Here is a 15,460-nt window from a genome sequence, read left to right as displayed (position 1 = left end):
CATATTTTCTTATTATACAACTATTAATGGCACCATCCTTATGTTTACTCTTTTTGGGTTCCACTTAATATTTTATTGGGAAGAAAAGTCAACGAAAAGTAAGTATTAAAGTGACTTTAATAAGGGCAATTAGTAAACATAACAAAGTCTTTTCTTATTTCTTAAACTTCATGCCGTCAAACGGTGTCACATAAATTGAGACGAAGAGAGTAATTAAATTTATTGGGTTGTGGGTGGAGAAAAATTGACTTGGGTACTCTAGTATTGTTGGAATCATTTTTCCACTCATACTTGATTATCCAATAGTTTATATTTAGCACATGAAGATTATGTTTGTTCTTTTGGAAGCATAAAGATTCATAACATCAAAAAAAAAATCAGTAAGATGCACACACTATGTACCATGGATGTGGTGACAACCTGGTTTTGTAATAACAACATAGTTTTTGAACATGATATATATGCATCACATTAGACTTGTTGTCCATTTGAATTAAGAACAGATCCCTCTAAGATGATAGAAGAAGTAGAAGATTTATATCTAAAGATTCAATCTTACAGTTGATCATACATCATAAAGATGTAAGAACATTATTATTACAAGGCAAGCTGAACAACATACGATACATAAGAACGTAAACGAAAACCAGGTACATCCTGCATTTTGACAATCACTTCTTCTTGGCAATGAACAAACCCCACCTCTGTTCACCAGATGAACTCCTCAATAGCTTGGCCTTCCAACCTCCAACTATTTCATTGTAGTCTTGCTGTTAAATAATATTAGAATCAAAAGTGAGAAGTACTCCTTCAAACCACAAAATGAAAAATTACAAAGTGATAAAAAAGCACTCACTTCTGAGAATTCTTGGATAAATGAATCGCGTTCCTTCTCCACGGTATTCAACTCCTTTTGGAGAACATTAATGAACTGCAATAAAGTATAAAAAGTCTTTTTATGTTTGTCTCCATATCTAAGCTTTTGTTTATTTACAAAGAAAACATGGGCTGCAGAAACACACCTGTTCAGTTCGATCCTCAGCAATAACTTCATCAAAACCGGCATCTTTGAGCATCTATATTAAGGAAAATGGCATAAGAAATACTGTCATGCAAACAGAAAAGAGAAGGGGGTATGTCTTTTTGGATGAACGAATACCTGGCCATATGTTGCAACATCATGTAAATCATAACCCCTTTGCTTTATATACTCAGAAAACTCGTCCGATGCTGGTATTGGGCATTTGCAGTAATCACTTATGAGGACTTTGCCTCCTGGTTTCAGCCACAAAGATCTGAATAACGCGGGTTTGTCCTGAAAGAGTGAAAGTACACTATCATTTTACCATAAAAAGAGAAGTAAGACAACCACATAGAGAAGGCGAATGAAGATTAATGTAGCACAAGAAAGGAAATTACTTGGATGTGAAGGATAGTGTCTCGACTGTAAATCACATCAAATGTGCCATCAGGATATGTTTTCTTTGTACAATCAGCAACCTCAAATTCAACGGCACATTTGAGACCAATTGAACGTTCAAGAGCAAACGATATCATGTTAATCGAGAGGTCAATAGCAACAACATGAACATCATAATTCTCAGCCATGTAAAAGTCACCTCCACCTATTCCACAGCCAACATCAAGGACTTTTTGGCCAGGTTGAAGATCCAACATAGAAACGAATTCTTTTGTGGTATCTGCTCAACATTAATTACCTAATTAGAGAAAACAAGATAAAGTAATATAAATGGTTTTGATTGGAACGAGCTAATTAAGGCTCACCAAGTCCTCCTGTGCTCACATAACCTTCTCCAAAGACACGTTCATATCGCAGTATGCCACTACATTTGTATTGAACATTGTCCAGGAAACGCTGGAATCCCCTGTCATCCTCAGAATTAACCTTTTGCCATAGCCAACAAATCTGCAAGACACAAGAAGCAAGGGTGGAGTGATTGGATGATCGGGTTAATAATAACATAAGGGGAGAGGAGGGAAGAAAATATATACCTGATTCTGATTCTTTTTGTTTTTAACATAAGCTCCAATGCACTTGCAACCGATGAGAGAAAGTTCAAATGATTTACCATCACCAACATTTATATGACATTCTTTAAACACCTGCATACAAGTTAAGGACTCGAGAACGTTAAGTAGAACAACACAAAAGTATATTTCAGGTACTGTGTAAACTGTTGTAAGCTAAGAAGATAACAGTTTTAAATGATCAACATAGTATCATTCCAATGGGAATAGAAATCGAAGAAATGTTAAGACCTTTGTGTAAAATCTAGGCTCCCGATAATGGGTTGGGTTGTTCTTTCGCTTGTGGTCTCCTGATTGATGGAAGCATGACTCTCTGAAAAATATGTAGCCTCCAACTTTCAACCATTTTACCATTCTCTCCACAAGACTCTGGACCTGAAATCAGCCAAAAAGAAACAATTTCAAAAGTCTAAAGTGTGAGAGATATTCCTAACACTCCTTAAGTCTAATCTTTCTGTACTGATCATTTGAGAAGTAGTCACACTAATCGTAAAATGTGCACTTGTTGAACAATGTATCCAATTTCACCAATAGGCGCGATCATTCATAGTAGATTTTATGATCTACATAGGGAATAAATAGACAAAAGAAAAATCACTCCTCAAAATTGCCGGTGGACGGAGGTTAATTACTTATTGCATAATCCTTCTTTTTAGAATGTTTTAGCAAAGAAAATAGGATTCAGTTTGAATATCTACGAACAGTTGATGGATATGATGTTCGTAGGTTACATGATATCTGATCAAACAAACAATTCAAAATATCAACTGCAATCCTTGTGAATTTCACGCGACAGAAGATTAAAATAAAAGTACCTCTTCATCAGAAAGATACATCAGTAGCCAGTTTGAAAATATCAAGTCGACTGATTCAGGTGAAAACTTCAAATCTGGAGAAGTCACATCAGCACACATAAACTTGACATTCTTATGATGCTTATTGATGCTTTCATTCTGCAATAAGCAAATTAAGAGATGAGGAAAAAGAGATATATATCCCCCAAAGTTATCAATTAACCTGCTGAATAAACTCGTCACACACTCAAACAATAAATGTCACAAACCTTCTTAATTGCACTATCGATAAAGTCCAGTGCTATGAGCTGCCCAGCATTTTTGGCTAACTCACTAGTGAAACGGCCAATACCAGCACCCAACTCTAACACTGATTTCCCTTCATATGGTGGGAGTAGAGAGAGCACCTAATATGAACATCCATCCACAAGTTTCAAAATATTTGAGTGATACTAATATATGTCAGAAAATCATGTCAAAAATCACAACAGAACATCCACAAGTATGCACAGAACACCCTTTTAGTAACTCCGAAGGAAACATAAAATCTTGCTACTAAGAACACAGTTTCACAAGCACAAAAATGAAGGTCATACAAAAATCATGTAGAGAACACCCGTATATCTAATGATAATATGAGGCTCGCGAATAGCAAGAATCTTTTGGATCCAAGATTTGGAACAACTGAGAGGGTCATATAAGCAAGCACCTCGCTTTTTGTTAACCAGAGGTCTGACTTCTCACTTTGAAACCAAAATTTGGTTCTATGATTGACTCCTACATGTTCTTCAATTTTTCTTCCTTCTTGGGGATGAACAAGTAGTAAAATTCAACTTAGCATGTACCAAAATTTGAATCCTTCTAATAGCGCACAAATCTTGCAAAATGACAACTCATACAACAAGAGAGTGAACAGAAAATTCCAAAAATGAAAAGTTTCGATTTTAACAAGAAAGAAACAGATCCGAAGATTTTAAGACAGTAGTTAGAGCCACTACTTATCACTAACTTCTGTCCATAGTAAATAGGAGTAAAAGCAGAGAACTAAACATAATGTTGATTTTACCTCAACAAGTAAATTGAGTAATTCAGAATCAAACAGAAAATTTCCATATTTAACAAATCTTGATTAATTGTAAATTTGTGTTTCAACAGGGTAGGTGGAATCAGTCATTATATGCAAGTTGCAACTAACTGACACATAATATGGAAACAACATAACCTTATTTCTTTTGGAAAAAAAATACAGGGCATATTCTATTATTGAATATTCATGAAAATGACTTCGAAATTAAGACCAGCAAAAGAATATCCTTATCCAGATGAGGAAACGATCCGTTACAATTTGAATAGAAAAAAATGACCAAAGAAATGATCTGCCACGGTTATACCTCAGGCCTCTCTTCTTTGTCAAGATCAGCTGCTTTTGAATCAAGCATCATCGCTTCCACAGTAAGTTCCGATGTATGCTCCATCCAATAATTCTTCTGAATATCGCGTTCTTCTCCTGTACACGATCATAATCACCATTCATATTCATATTCTTTTCATTTCAAACAAACAATCTCAATATATAAATATAAGAAAAGTCATGAACGCGAAACCTGATTTAGCACCAGCACCAGCAGCACCAATAACAGGAGCCATAATTGGAGGTAATCAACGACAACGAAAAAATTTAAATTAAAATAGTAATATATTATTACAATGTAGATACGTTTGTTTACTAAGAACCCTCAACGGCAATGCGAGATCTAGTAAATGTTCTTGATCTACGGTTAAAGCTTCTGCCTTTCTGCTGCATCAGCTGCCGTAAATTGTTATGTTTTTAGTATAGTGGTTGTCTATCTATTTATAGGCAAAATGAAATGAGATTAATATTATTTTATTTTTTTTAAGGAAAATTAATTAATTACAAGATAACACAATCTCTATATATCTCCACCACTTGAAATTAATTACAAAAATATATTTTTTGCTTCTCTCTTAACATCCTGATAAATCACTTCAACAAATGCGACTCCGTACGTAAGGAGGCTCGAACCCGAGACCTCTTGATTAAGAATAAAGGTTTACTTATCACACGACCACAACCCTTGTTGGTACCATTTTATATTGTTAGTGTAACAGAAAGAGAGGGTGGTTCTTGAAATGGTCAGGTGAGATGGAATCTGTTATGGCAAATGGGCCTATGCCACGTGGTGGCTTTTTGGAGATTCTCATTCAAGACAAGGGTCCACTCCTACAAATATCCCCATCCTTTTAATTTTAAGAAAAGAAATATGAAAGTGTGGTCCATGGTGAAGAAATTTATATTCAGTATATGAATCATCAATTATCATTATGTGCATATTTCTATATACCGCTTTAATTTAAAGTTGGTATTTGTTTACTTTATATTTTATCCATTTTGATTTATGTGTCATACTTTTTTGGTTTGTTTTCAAAAGAATGTTATCTTTCTATAATTAGAAAGAATTTGATTTTGAAATCTTCTTCTTTTCCTTAATGAAATAATTTATAATCACACAAATGCCTATTTGTTTGCACTTAATAAAGGTCTTAATCTTAATTATTCAAATATCAGTGATTAAGTTTATCTGTTTTAAAGGTTTAAATCTTAATCATTAAGTGTGTTTGTTTTTCCTTCTTTTGCAACCACTTAATGGGTCTAAATCATTAAGATATGTAAGGAAGTCTTAATATCATTAAGATGTTTGTTTAAGAAATTCTACAAAGATAAAAGTTTGCCGCTATTGTATCTATTTTCACTCACTACCCACAAACACCATTTCAACCACAGCTACCACCAACCATCCACAACCACCATCCCCAGTCCAACCCTAACCCCAACCCCGACACCAACCTCAACCATCACTATCGCCAAACACTAAAATCAATCGTCATCACCATTAGCCATCAATTTCAATCATCACCACCAACAATTATTAAATCCCTTAATCAATATAGATAATTATCATTGTCACGCCCCGAGCCTAAACCCTGAATGTGGCAGACACTCGAGAACCATTGTTGGTCCCAAGCGAACCCTTGGTTTGGTTCAACTCTCAGCGGAAGGCTTACTCAATGAAAGATAAACTTAAAAGATAAACTTTTAACTCAAATATCTCACAATGATAAACTCATAAATGTTTAGAGAACATTCAACTGGCCTCAAGGGAAACTCAAGTCTAGAACATAACAATTGAAATGAACAAGACTCATGAACTACTACTGTCTATCTATCTATGAAGCCTCTAATACTATGAGGGATGTCGGGACAAGACCCCAGATCATCCTAACAAGCTGAAATAACTGAAGATAAATAAGGGATCCTTCGGAAGCAAGAAGGCTCACCTAACAACTCAGGAACTAAACTGGATCAAGGAAGTGCTGGTTAAAGATCCTGGTTACCTGTATCTGCATCATAAAAGATGCAGGACAAATGTCGTCAGTACGTGAAATGTACGAGCATGCAAGGGGAACTCTAAAACACGACATAAGCTTGAACTGAAACTGAAGAAACAACTTACCTCGTCTCAATCTCAACTCAGTCTCATCTCATTTCAATATAAAAGCAATAACAATAATGTGATATAAAGAAAAGCTTTAAAAACAGTATATAGCAACTCAATGTATTGGAAAATACAATATAACTCAGTTTGTATGTAAAAATACAAAATAAATCTGTGTGGGAGATTCTCTAACCAACAACCATCACTATGAGCTATGTGATGATACAACGTCTCGCCCACGCTGCCAGAACTGTCCTATACTTTCCCGAGGTATAGGACTACTAACTAAGTGGATCCACTAGTATATGCTTAAAAACAATAAGGAATCATCTAAAAAGTATGATCCTTTCTATCCAGTTATATGAACTCGTCTCCATATCGGTGTTCAATACTACTTCCAAAAATATACCTTAGCTCATATGTTTAAACACATAACTCTTTCTCTGGTTTGAGANGGGAACTCTAAAACACGACATAAGCTTGAACTGAAACTGAAGAAACAACTTACCTCGTCTCAATCTCAACTCAGTCTCATCTCATTTCAATATAAAAGCACTAACAATAATGTGATATAAAGAAAAGCTTTAAAAACAGTATATAGCAACTCAATGTATTGGAAAATACAATATAACTCTGTGTGGGAGATTCTCTAACCAACAACTATCACTATGATCTATGTGATGTTACAACGTCTCGCCCACACTGCCAGAACTGTCCTATACTTTCCCGAGGTATAGGACTATTAACTAAGTGGATCCACTAGTATATGCTTAAACACAATAAGGAATCATCTAAAAAGTATGATCATTTCTATCCATGTTGGCTACATGGTTTATGAGGACTTTGAGTTATCTGAACTCGTCTCCATATCGATGCTCAATACTACTTCCAAAAATATAACTTAGCTCATATGTTTAAAAACATAACTCTTTCTCTGGTTTGAGATTATTAGTCAAAATATTTCCCTTAAAAGAGATAGCACTCAAAACTGCTCCAGAACTCTTTTGGAAATCGATGTTTCCTCTCATCTTAAATGTAAAAACACTTACTCTTGGAATACTTAGTTACAATATATCATTTTAAAGAAAATGAACTCAACACTAATCATCCTCAAATTCAAGTGCTCAAGTCTTAAAACAAGTTTAAAATGATTGTAAAAGACTTCTCAAAATGACTCGGAAGTTCTCTTAAGACTTAACTCTTAACTCTACCTTGAATTTGAATTATGGATTCAAGGGTTATAATTTTTTGTTATGGATGATCTCTCGATGTTTAGATGTAATTTAGAGTGTAGAGATCAATTAGAAAATATCGGTATAATTCGGGGGAACTCATACGAAAAGAAGGTCGAAAGAGTAGGGGTCCTGGTGACCTTGGCACACTGAGTGGCACGGGGCGCCAGCCCCTGAACTATTGAAGGGGGGTTGGAGCGCACTGAGTTGTGTGACACCCCATGATCAAAACTGTAACGACGCGAGAGCACCCCCTAGTCGTTACCGGCGTATTCGACCACGAAGAGGTCTTATACAAGCCCTTAACATTCGTCATACCAAGTATCATAGAATAAAATCATGGAAAATTTAAAACTTTTACTTTGGAAGTTCAACTTCACTTCATATATGAAAAACAAAATCTAACTTCGTCACAATGCACCATCTAGACATAGAAGTATCGAAAATGGGACTTAGCCCTTACATCAATAAGAAGTCTTCAAATAGAAAAGTACAACAATGCCTTTCAACATAATCAAAGAACTAAACATAGAAGCTAGATCATAGGGTCTTGTCCTCGGACTTGAGGATTCACCAACTTGGAGAAGCAACTCCAAGTGTCTTAAGAAGTAAGCTTGAATCCTCAATGGTCCGAACATAAATGTTTGGGGAAAAGGGAGAAAATATGCTTTAGTACAACACAGGTACTAAGTATGGCTACCATGCATAAAAACCATTGAAACATGCATAAAAGGACATTTAGTCAAAACATGTTTTTTACCAAGTAAATCCAATATGCACACAAAGTAAGCATCATAGTCCAAACCAACATAATATCATTCCAACATGTAGACAACCCAAGTAATACTAGTGCAATACAAAGAGTAGAATCCCATAACCTTATTCAAAGCCTAGTATAACATTAAGCAACCTACTTCATGCATACATTTATAAGATCATATTTCATCATAACTTACCATATTCATAATGATCATACATAACATAGCTTCAACATACATAAGTCATAATCATCATAATAATAAGAGAACACTACTACAACCATCTCGTAGGATCCCACAAGTGCAATGTGCAAGAGAAGTCTCATACCCTCCCTTACACTATGTAGAAACCCTTAAGAAAGCCCTAGTAAGAGTTCACACCTTTCATACTTTCATTTACTTTTACATTAGGGAAATATTGCAATAACCGATATAGACCATGAGAGCTACATGGAATCTGGTGTTTTACTCCCAGACCGAAAAGAGAGGGTTAACACTTGCCTAAGGTGTAACCATTCGTACATAGCTATCTAGGTGGATCCACTAAGCTAGAGTCCTATGTGGGCACATAGTTAAGGGTCAAGGAGATTGCTTTTAAAAACCCTAACTTACTAACGTGGGGTTTCCATCTCATGAGACAACACATACCGTGGGTAATCCGGACTTGCTAAACGTGAGGAAACCCATGTGGGAAGCCGAACATACTAAACGTGAGACCCCTATCTCATTTACGTGCCCTTTCGGTGCTAAGCATCTAATTCCCTTTTGTAACCATCTTAGTCATCACATAAATTCACATTAGCCTTAACTAGACTATTATGTAGACCTCTTACCATAATAGCTCATATGTGTTCATAAATGAGTAACAATTCTTTCACTTTAGAAACACTTAGCAAATGAGTAAACCTTTCACTTTACACTATAATCATGAGAACTACCTTTCAATCTTATAGCAATCGTACCATAACATACATACATACTTCATAGCTAATTCAAGTGTAGAGGGTTAAGGATGAGGAAACTAGGTCATCAACACCACAACAACACATTAGGTATAGCATCATTACAATCTAAGTAATTTACCTTTCATACTTGAGTTCAAAGAAGAACCAACCTTCATACCTTCCTGCCCTTCATGGGACAGCCATACTTCAATTACCAAACAATTGATAACCAATACATAATACAAGGTAATTCATGAAGTAATAACATAATCAACATCAATATAAGCAATTGACATAATCCCTTCATAGCCTTCAAGGCTTCATTCAAAGACTCAACCCTAATTTCATAGAAATTACACATAACCTAGGGTAGAATCATCATACAAACATGAATTACATAACATCACATTCAATTCATAGCCTTCAATCAATATCCAACACAAACTAGGGTTAGAATTAGGAAAAGAAGGAGAAACAAGGGTCTCATGGAGAATTCTTCAAGAAACCACCAATAAAACATAAATTCATCCATAATTGTTCATATAACATCAATCAAAGTCAGTTTATAACATCAATTTCACTTTAGAAAGAAGACCCACGTTTTTGGATTGAAACCTAGAAATTGGAGATTTTGAAATTCATCTTGAAGGGGTCTCTTGGGGAAAGGAATCCCAAGAGTGATAAGCAATTATACCTTATTGACGAATTAACCACGAAAATCCAAGTTGAAACCTTGGAGAGTTGGTCTTCTTGTTGAAGCTCCAATCTTCTTCAATGGAGTTCTTGAGAAGAGAGAGAGAGTAGAGAGAATGAGGAACTTCAGGTTTAGATCTTTGGGCTTTTGTGTTTGAGTGATAAAAGTGAGGTAAATTGACTTAAAAATCATTATATACCCGTCTCCTAAAGTACCCTATATACCCCTCACTTAGTTGGACTCTTTAATGAAGTAAAAATTGATTTATGAATTTCTGCATTTTCGTCGCGGAGCAAGTCCGTGACGCGGAGTTGTTCCCTGAAGATATTTGGAATTAAATTTCGAGACAGTATAGTCCGCGACACGACCGCATCGTGAACTAACTTTTTGCTCCTTGGGGAAGCTAGTCCGCGACGCGCACTTCTTCCCTCCAAGTGCAATTTGCAAGCTGCCTTGGCAGCTTGCTTGGCCAAGGTTGGGGTCCTCCTCGGGACCCCTTAGGGTGGCTCTGGGGCATCGTATTCAAACTTTTTGACCCTATGAACGTATATTTACCTAATTTAAACTTTTTTACAAGATTATACCATCATACGACACTCCCAAACCTGCCCAAAACCTTAGGACACACTAGAACACATTCTTCTCGAGTTTTCGGACGTCGTGGTCGTTTCTTGACGTTTAGACTTTTACTCTTCCAAACCAAGTCAATTGCATTTATTTAGGTTTAGAAACATCATTTTAACTATTTTTAAGTCATTATTCATAAGGTGAGGCTCTAACTTAAGTCATAGAATTTTTGGGGTGTTACAATATCCCCCCTTAGGAACATTCGTCCCCGAATGTCACTTGGACTTCTTTCTAGGGAGACAATGACTCAAACTAGCAGCACAACAACCAGTCACATCAACAACACATATCATCATATCATATAGGAATTTAATCCACAACATCACTATGTTCAAAACTCTTTACTTCACATAAGTATAGGAGGAACTACCTTTTCCATATTCAATGAGCATCAACATATATATTAAGCAATCAACAAGACATTTATTTAACAAGACAACATCAAGCATTCTCATTACAACTCTCATGAAGACAATGTCACACAACACCTATGGGTGCAATTTCAACCATGAGAAACAAAATTCATGAAAACTCAAAATACAACTTAAGCATGAATTTTCACAAAATATGCACATACAAGGAAATCATGTCATAATCATCAACACACATGATTTCAATTCATACCAAATTAAGAGAGAATACTAACCTCAACTATGGCTAGGAGTAGGAGGAAAAAGATGAGGGTAGTGAGACGTCATGTCGGCCTCGGCCTCCCATGTTGCACCCTCAACTAGGTGGTTTCTCCATAGGACTTTTACGGAGGCAACCTCTTTATTCCTCAACTTCTTAACTTGACTATCTAAGATTTTGACCGGAACCTATTCATAAGAAAGGTTCTCATTCACCCCTAAACCTTCTAGAGGGAGAATGGACACCGGGTCACCTATACACTTCTTTAAAATAGAAATATGGAACACCGGGTAAACCGGGGCCAATTCGATGGGCAATTTCAACTCATAAGCGACCTTTCCGACACGCTTCAAGATCTCATAAGGCCCAACATACTAGGGGCTAAGCTTCCCCTTCTTACCAAACCTCATCACTCCTTTCATGGGTGAGATCTTCAAGTAAACCCAATCACCTACTTCAAATTCAAGATCCCTCTTTCTATTATCGGCATAAGACATTTGCCGACTATGAGCAGTTTTCAACCTATCCCTTATAAGTCAAACTTTTTCCGTAGCCTCATAGACTACTTCGGGACCAAGAAGAGAAAAATCAACTACTTCAAACCACCCAACCGTAGATCGACACCTTCTACCATAAAGTGCTTCAAAGGGTGTCATAGCAATACTTGAGTGGTAGCTATTGTTGTAGGAAAATTCTATCAAAGGTAGACGGTTATCCCAATTACCTTTGAAGTCAATGACACACGCTCTCAACATGTCCTCTAGGGTTTGGATGGTGCGTTCCACTTGACCATCCGTTTGAGGGTGAAATGTGGTACTAAGTTTCACTTGAGTACTAAGCCCACTTTGGAAAGACCTCTTAAAATGGGAAGTAAATTGGGCACCTCTATCCGAAATAATTGACAACGGGGCCCCATGCAACTTCACAATCTCCTTAATGTACAACTTAACATAATCTTCCGCTGAATAAGAAACCTTGACGGGAAGGAAATGGGCTGATTTAGTCAGTCTATCCACAATGACCCAAATTGAGTCATGTTGCCTATGGGTTCGAGGCAAACCTACCACGAAGTTTATATTAATATCTTCCCACTTCCAAGTGGGGGTGTCAATATCTTGAGTTAGACCCCCCGGTCCTTGGTGCTCGGCTTTGTCTTGTTGGTAATTTGAGCACCTAGCCACAAAATTTGCTATGTCTCTTTTCATTCCATTCCACCAATAAATCTCACATAAGTCGCGATACATTTTGGTGGCTCTCGGATGGATGGAGTATCGGGACCCATGGGCCTCCTCCAAGATTGTCTCTCTTAAGACATTCACATTCGGCACACATAATCTCCCTTGGTGCCTAAGCATCCCATCTTCTCCTTGACAGAAAGTTTCTATTGCTTTTTTGAGAACCAACTCTTTTGGTTCCATGAAAATAGGGTCAAGATGTTGCTTAGACTTCACATCAACAACAACCGATGACTCGGAATTATAACGGACCATAACACCTCATTTTGGGGAATCTTCAAGTCGGACACCCAACTGAGCTAATCTATGTACATCACGGGCTAACTCCCTTTTCTCTTCTTCCACATGTGACACACTACCCATAGATACACAACTCAAAGCATCCGCAACCACATTTGCTTTTCCGGGGTGGTAAAGGACACTCATATCATAATCTTTCAAGAGTTCCAGCCACCTTCTTTTTCGGAGATTCAATTCTTTTTGGCTAAAAACATATTGAAGACTCTTGTGGTCGGTAAACACATCCACATGTACCCCATAGAGATAGTGTCTCCAAATATTTAAAGCAAAGACTACGGCCGCTAGCTCAAGGTCATGAGTTGGATAATTCTTCTCATGCACCTTGAGTTGTCTCGAGACATAAGCTATAACCTTACCATGATGCATGAGGACACAACCCAAACCCACTCGGGAAGTGTCACAATATACTACAAACCCTTCGGTGCCCTCCGGTAAGGTCAAAACTGGAGCGGAGGTGAGCTTATCTTTCAACAATTGGAAGCTCTTTTCACAAGATTCCGACCATTCGAACTTGGACTTCTTTTGAGTTAAGGCCGTTAATAGAGATGCAATAGATGAAAATCCCTCAGCAAACCTCCGGTAGTAACCGGCCAAACTCAAAAAGCTTCGGATGTTGGAAGGACTCAAAGGTCTAGGCCAACTTTTGACCGCATCAGTTTTGTTTGGATCAACTTCTATACCCTCACTAGAAACAATGTGATCAAGGAAAGCAATTGATCTTAGCGAAAGCTCGCACTTGCTAATCTTAGCATAGAGTTGGTGATCTTTGAGGACTTGCAATACTATCCTCAAATTATTCATATGATTATCCTCACTTATAGAGTATATCAAGATGTCATCAATAAAGACAATAACAAATGAGTCTAGAAAATTTCTAAACACACGATTCATAAGGTCCATGAAAGCCATTCGGGCATTTGTAAGACCAAAAGAAATCACTAAGAACTCAAAATGACCATATCTTGTTCGGAAGGTTGTTTTCGGAACATCAACACCTCTCACCCTAAGTTGGTGATAACCCAACCTCAAATCAATTTTTGAAAAGTAACTCGCTCCTTGAAGTTGATCAAATAAGTCATCAATCCTAGGGAGTGGATACTTGTTCTTAATGGTCACCTTATTTAATTGTCGATAATCAATACACATATGAAAAGATCCATCCTTCTTCTTCACAAATAACACCGGTGCACCCCAAGGAGATATACTAGGTTGGATGAAACCCTTATCCAACAAATCTTTGAGTTGAGCTTTTAATTCCTTCAACTCCGCCGAGGACATCCGGTAAGGAGGGATTGAAATGAGTTGTGTATTTGGCAATAAATCTATGCCGAAATCTATTTCCCGTTCGGGAGGAATCCCGGGTAAGTCATCGGGAAATACTTCCAAAAAATCCTTCACTACGGGGCCGACTCCAAAGAAGGAATCTCAGACTCAAGATCATTCACCCTCACAATATGATAGAGACAACCCTTAGAAATCAACTTACAAGATTTTAGACATGAAATGATCCTTCCCCTAGGAACGAAATTTCCTTCCTTCCATTCTAAATTGGGTTCATTAGGAAATTGAAACTTCACAAATCGGGTCCTACAATCTATGGACGCAAAACAAGCATGAAGCCAATCCATCCCTAATATAACATCAAAGTCTAACATATCAAGTTCCACCAAATCAACCAAAGTGACTCTATTGGGCAATGATATGGGACCACCCCTATAAACTCTTTTAGCAACTATGGAATCACCCATCAGGGTAGAAACCGAAAAGGATTCATCTAAGACATCGGGAAGCATATTAAACTTCATAGCCACAAAAGGGGTTACAAAAGACAAAGTGGCACCGGGATCCAACAATGCATAAACATTTATTGAAAATACTTGTAACATACTGATCACAACATCCGGAGAGCTCTCTTGATCACCTCGGGATTGGAAAGCATAAAAGCAATTTTTCTTAGGAGCATCGAGATTTGGGCCACTTGCTTGTGCTTGAGCATTTTCCCTTTCTTGAGACTTTAGCATAGGGTAGTCCCTCCTCATGTGACCGCTCTTACCACAACCATAGCAATTACCCGTGCCAACTAGGCACTTGCCTTCATGTTTTCGACCATACTTTGCACAAAAAGGCTTCTCAACATAAGGACCACCACATTTTGCTTCTTGAGGCTTGGGGGTCGACACTTTACCTTTGTTGACCCTTGGAGTGTTAGGAGGACCTTGGTTGGAAAACCTCTTTTTGAACTTTGGCTTATCTTGGATTTCAAACCTAACCTTAGAAGAATTTCCATCATCGGCCCTTGACCTCTTCAATTCTCTACCAACTCGCTTAAGGTTTTGCTCCTCAATTTGTTCGGCATGAACTATAAGATGAGAAATGTCCATGCTTGGGATTAGCATAGCCGACCTACATTCATTCACCACAAGATCGGATACCCCCATAACAAATTTGTTCATTGTAGCTCTAGAGTCCTACACTAAAGTAGGAGCATACTTGGACAATTGAGTGAACTTAAGGCCATACTCCTTCACACTCATACCCCCTCGACGGAGGTTGATGAATTCTTGCATTTTCCTCTCCCTTAGTTCCAAGGGAAAAAACCTATCAAGAAAAGTCGTCTTGAATGTGGCCCAACCTATCGGACCCTCTCTAATAGGTCTCCCCTCCTTCCATTATTCATACCAC

General features: G+C 37.4%; 1 protein-coding gene across 1 annotated transcript; it reads right to left on the bottom strand.

Annotated features, from left to right (window-relative positions):
- Positions 1-515: 515 nt before the first annotated feature.
- Positions 516-4,693, bottom strand: LOC125863258 (phosphomethylethanolamine N-methyltransferase-like). The gene is made up of 12 exons (XM_049543443.1): positions 4,448-4,693; positions 4,235-4,350; positions 3,113-3,250; positions 2,865-3,002; positions 2,281-2,424; positions 2,014-2,124; positions 1,786-1,927; positions 1,420-1,700; positions 1,160-1,315; positions 1,023-1,076; positions 857-931; positions 516-770 (listed from the first exon to the last, which is right to left on the bottom strand). The coding sequence occupies exons 1-12, from the start codon at positions 4,488-4,490 to the stop codon at positions 672-674; spliced, it is 1,497 nt and encodes a 498-aa protein (XP_049399400.1). The 5' UTR covers positions 4,491-4,693; the 3' UTR covers positions 516-671.
- Positions 4,694-15,460: the final 10,767 nt, after the last annotated feature.

The sequence above is a fragment of the Solanum stenotomum genome, chromosome 4, assembly GCF_019186545.1.
Source record: "Solanum stenotomum isolate F172 chromosome 4, ASM1918654v1, whole genome shotgun sequence".
Classification (NCBI taxonomy): domain Eukaryota; kingdom Viridiplantae; phylum Streptophyta; class Magnoliopsida; order Solanales; family Solanaceae; genus Solanum; species Solanum stenotomum.
The sequence above is the reverse complement of the archived record's forward strand: the minus strand, read 5'-3'. Positions and strand labels throughout refer to the sequence as shown.

Coding starts and splice junctions, on each gene's coding strand:
- LOC125863258 (XM_049543443.1), bottom strand. CDS start 4,490: ATGGCTCCTGTTATTGGTGCTGCTGGTGCTGGTGCTAAATCAG. Junction 3,251..4,234: donor ACAAAGAAGAGAGGCCTGAG/GTATAACCGTGG, acceptor TGTTCATATTAG/GTGCTCTCTCTACTCCCACC. Junction 1,701..1,785: donor TGTGAGCACAGGAGGACTTG/GTGAGCCTTAAT, acceptor AATGTTGAGCAG/ATACCACAAAAGAATTCGTT.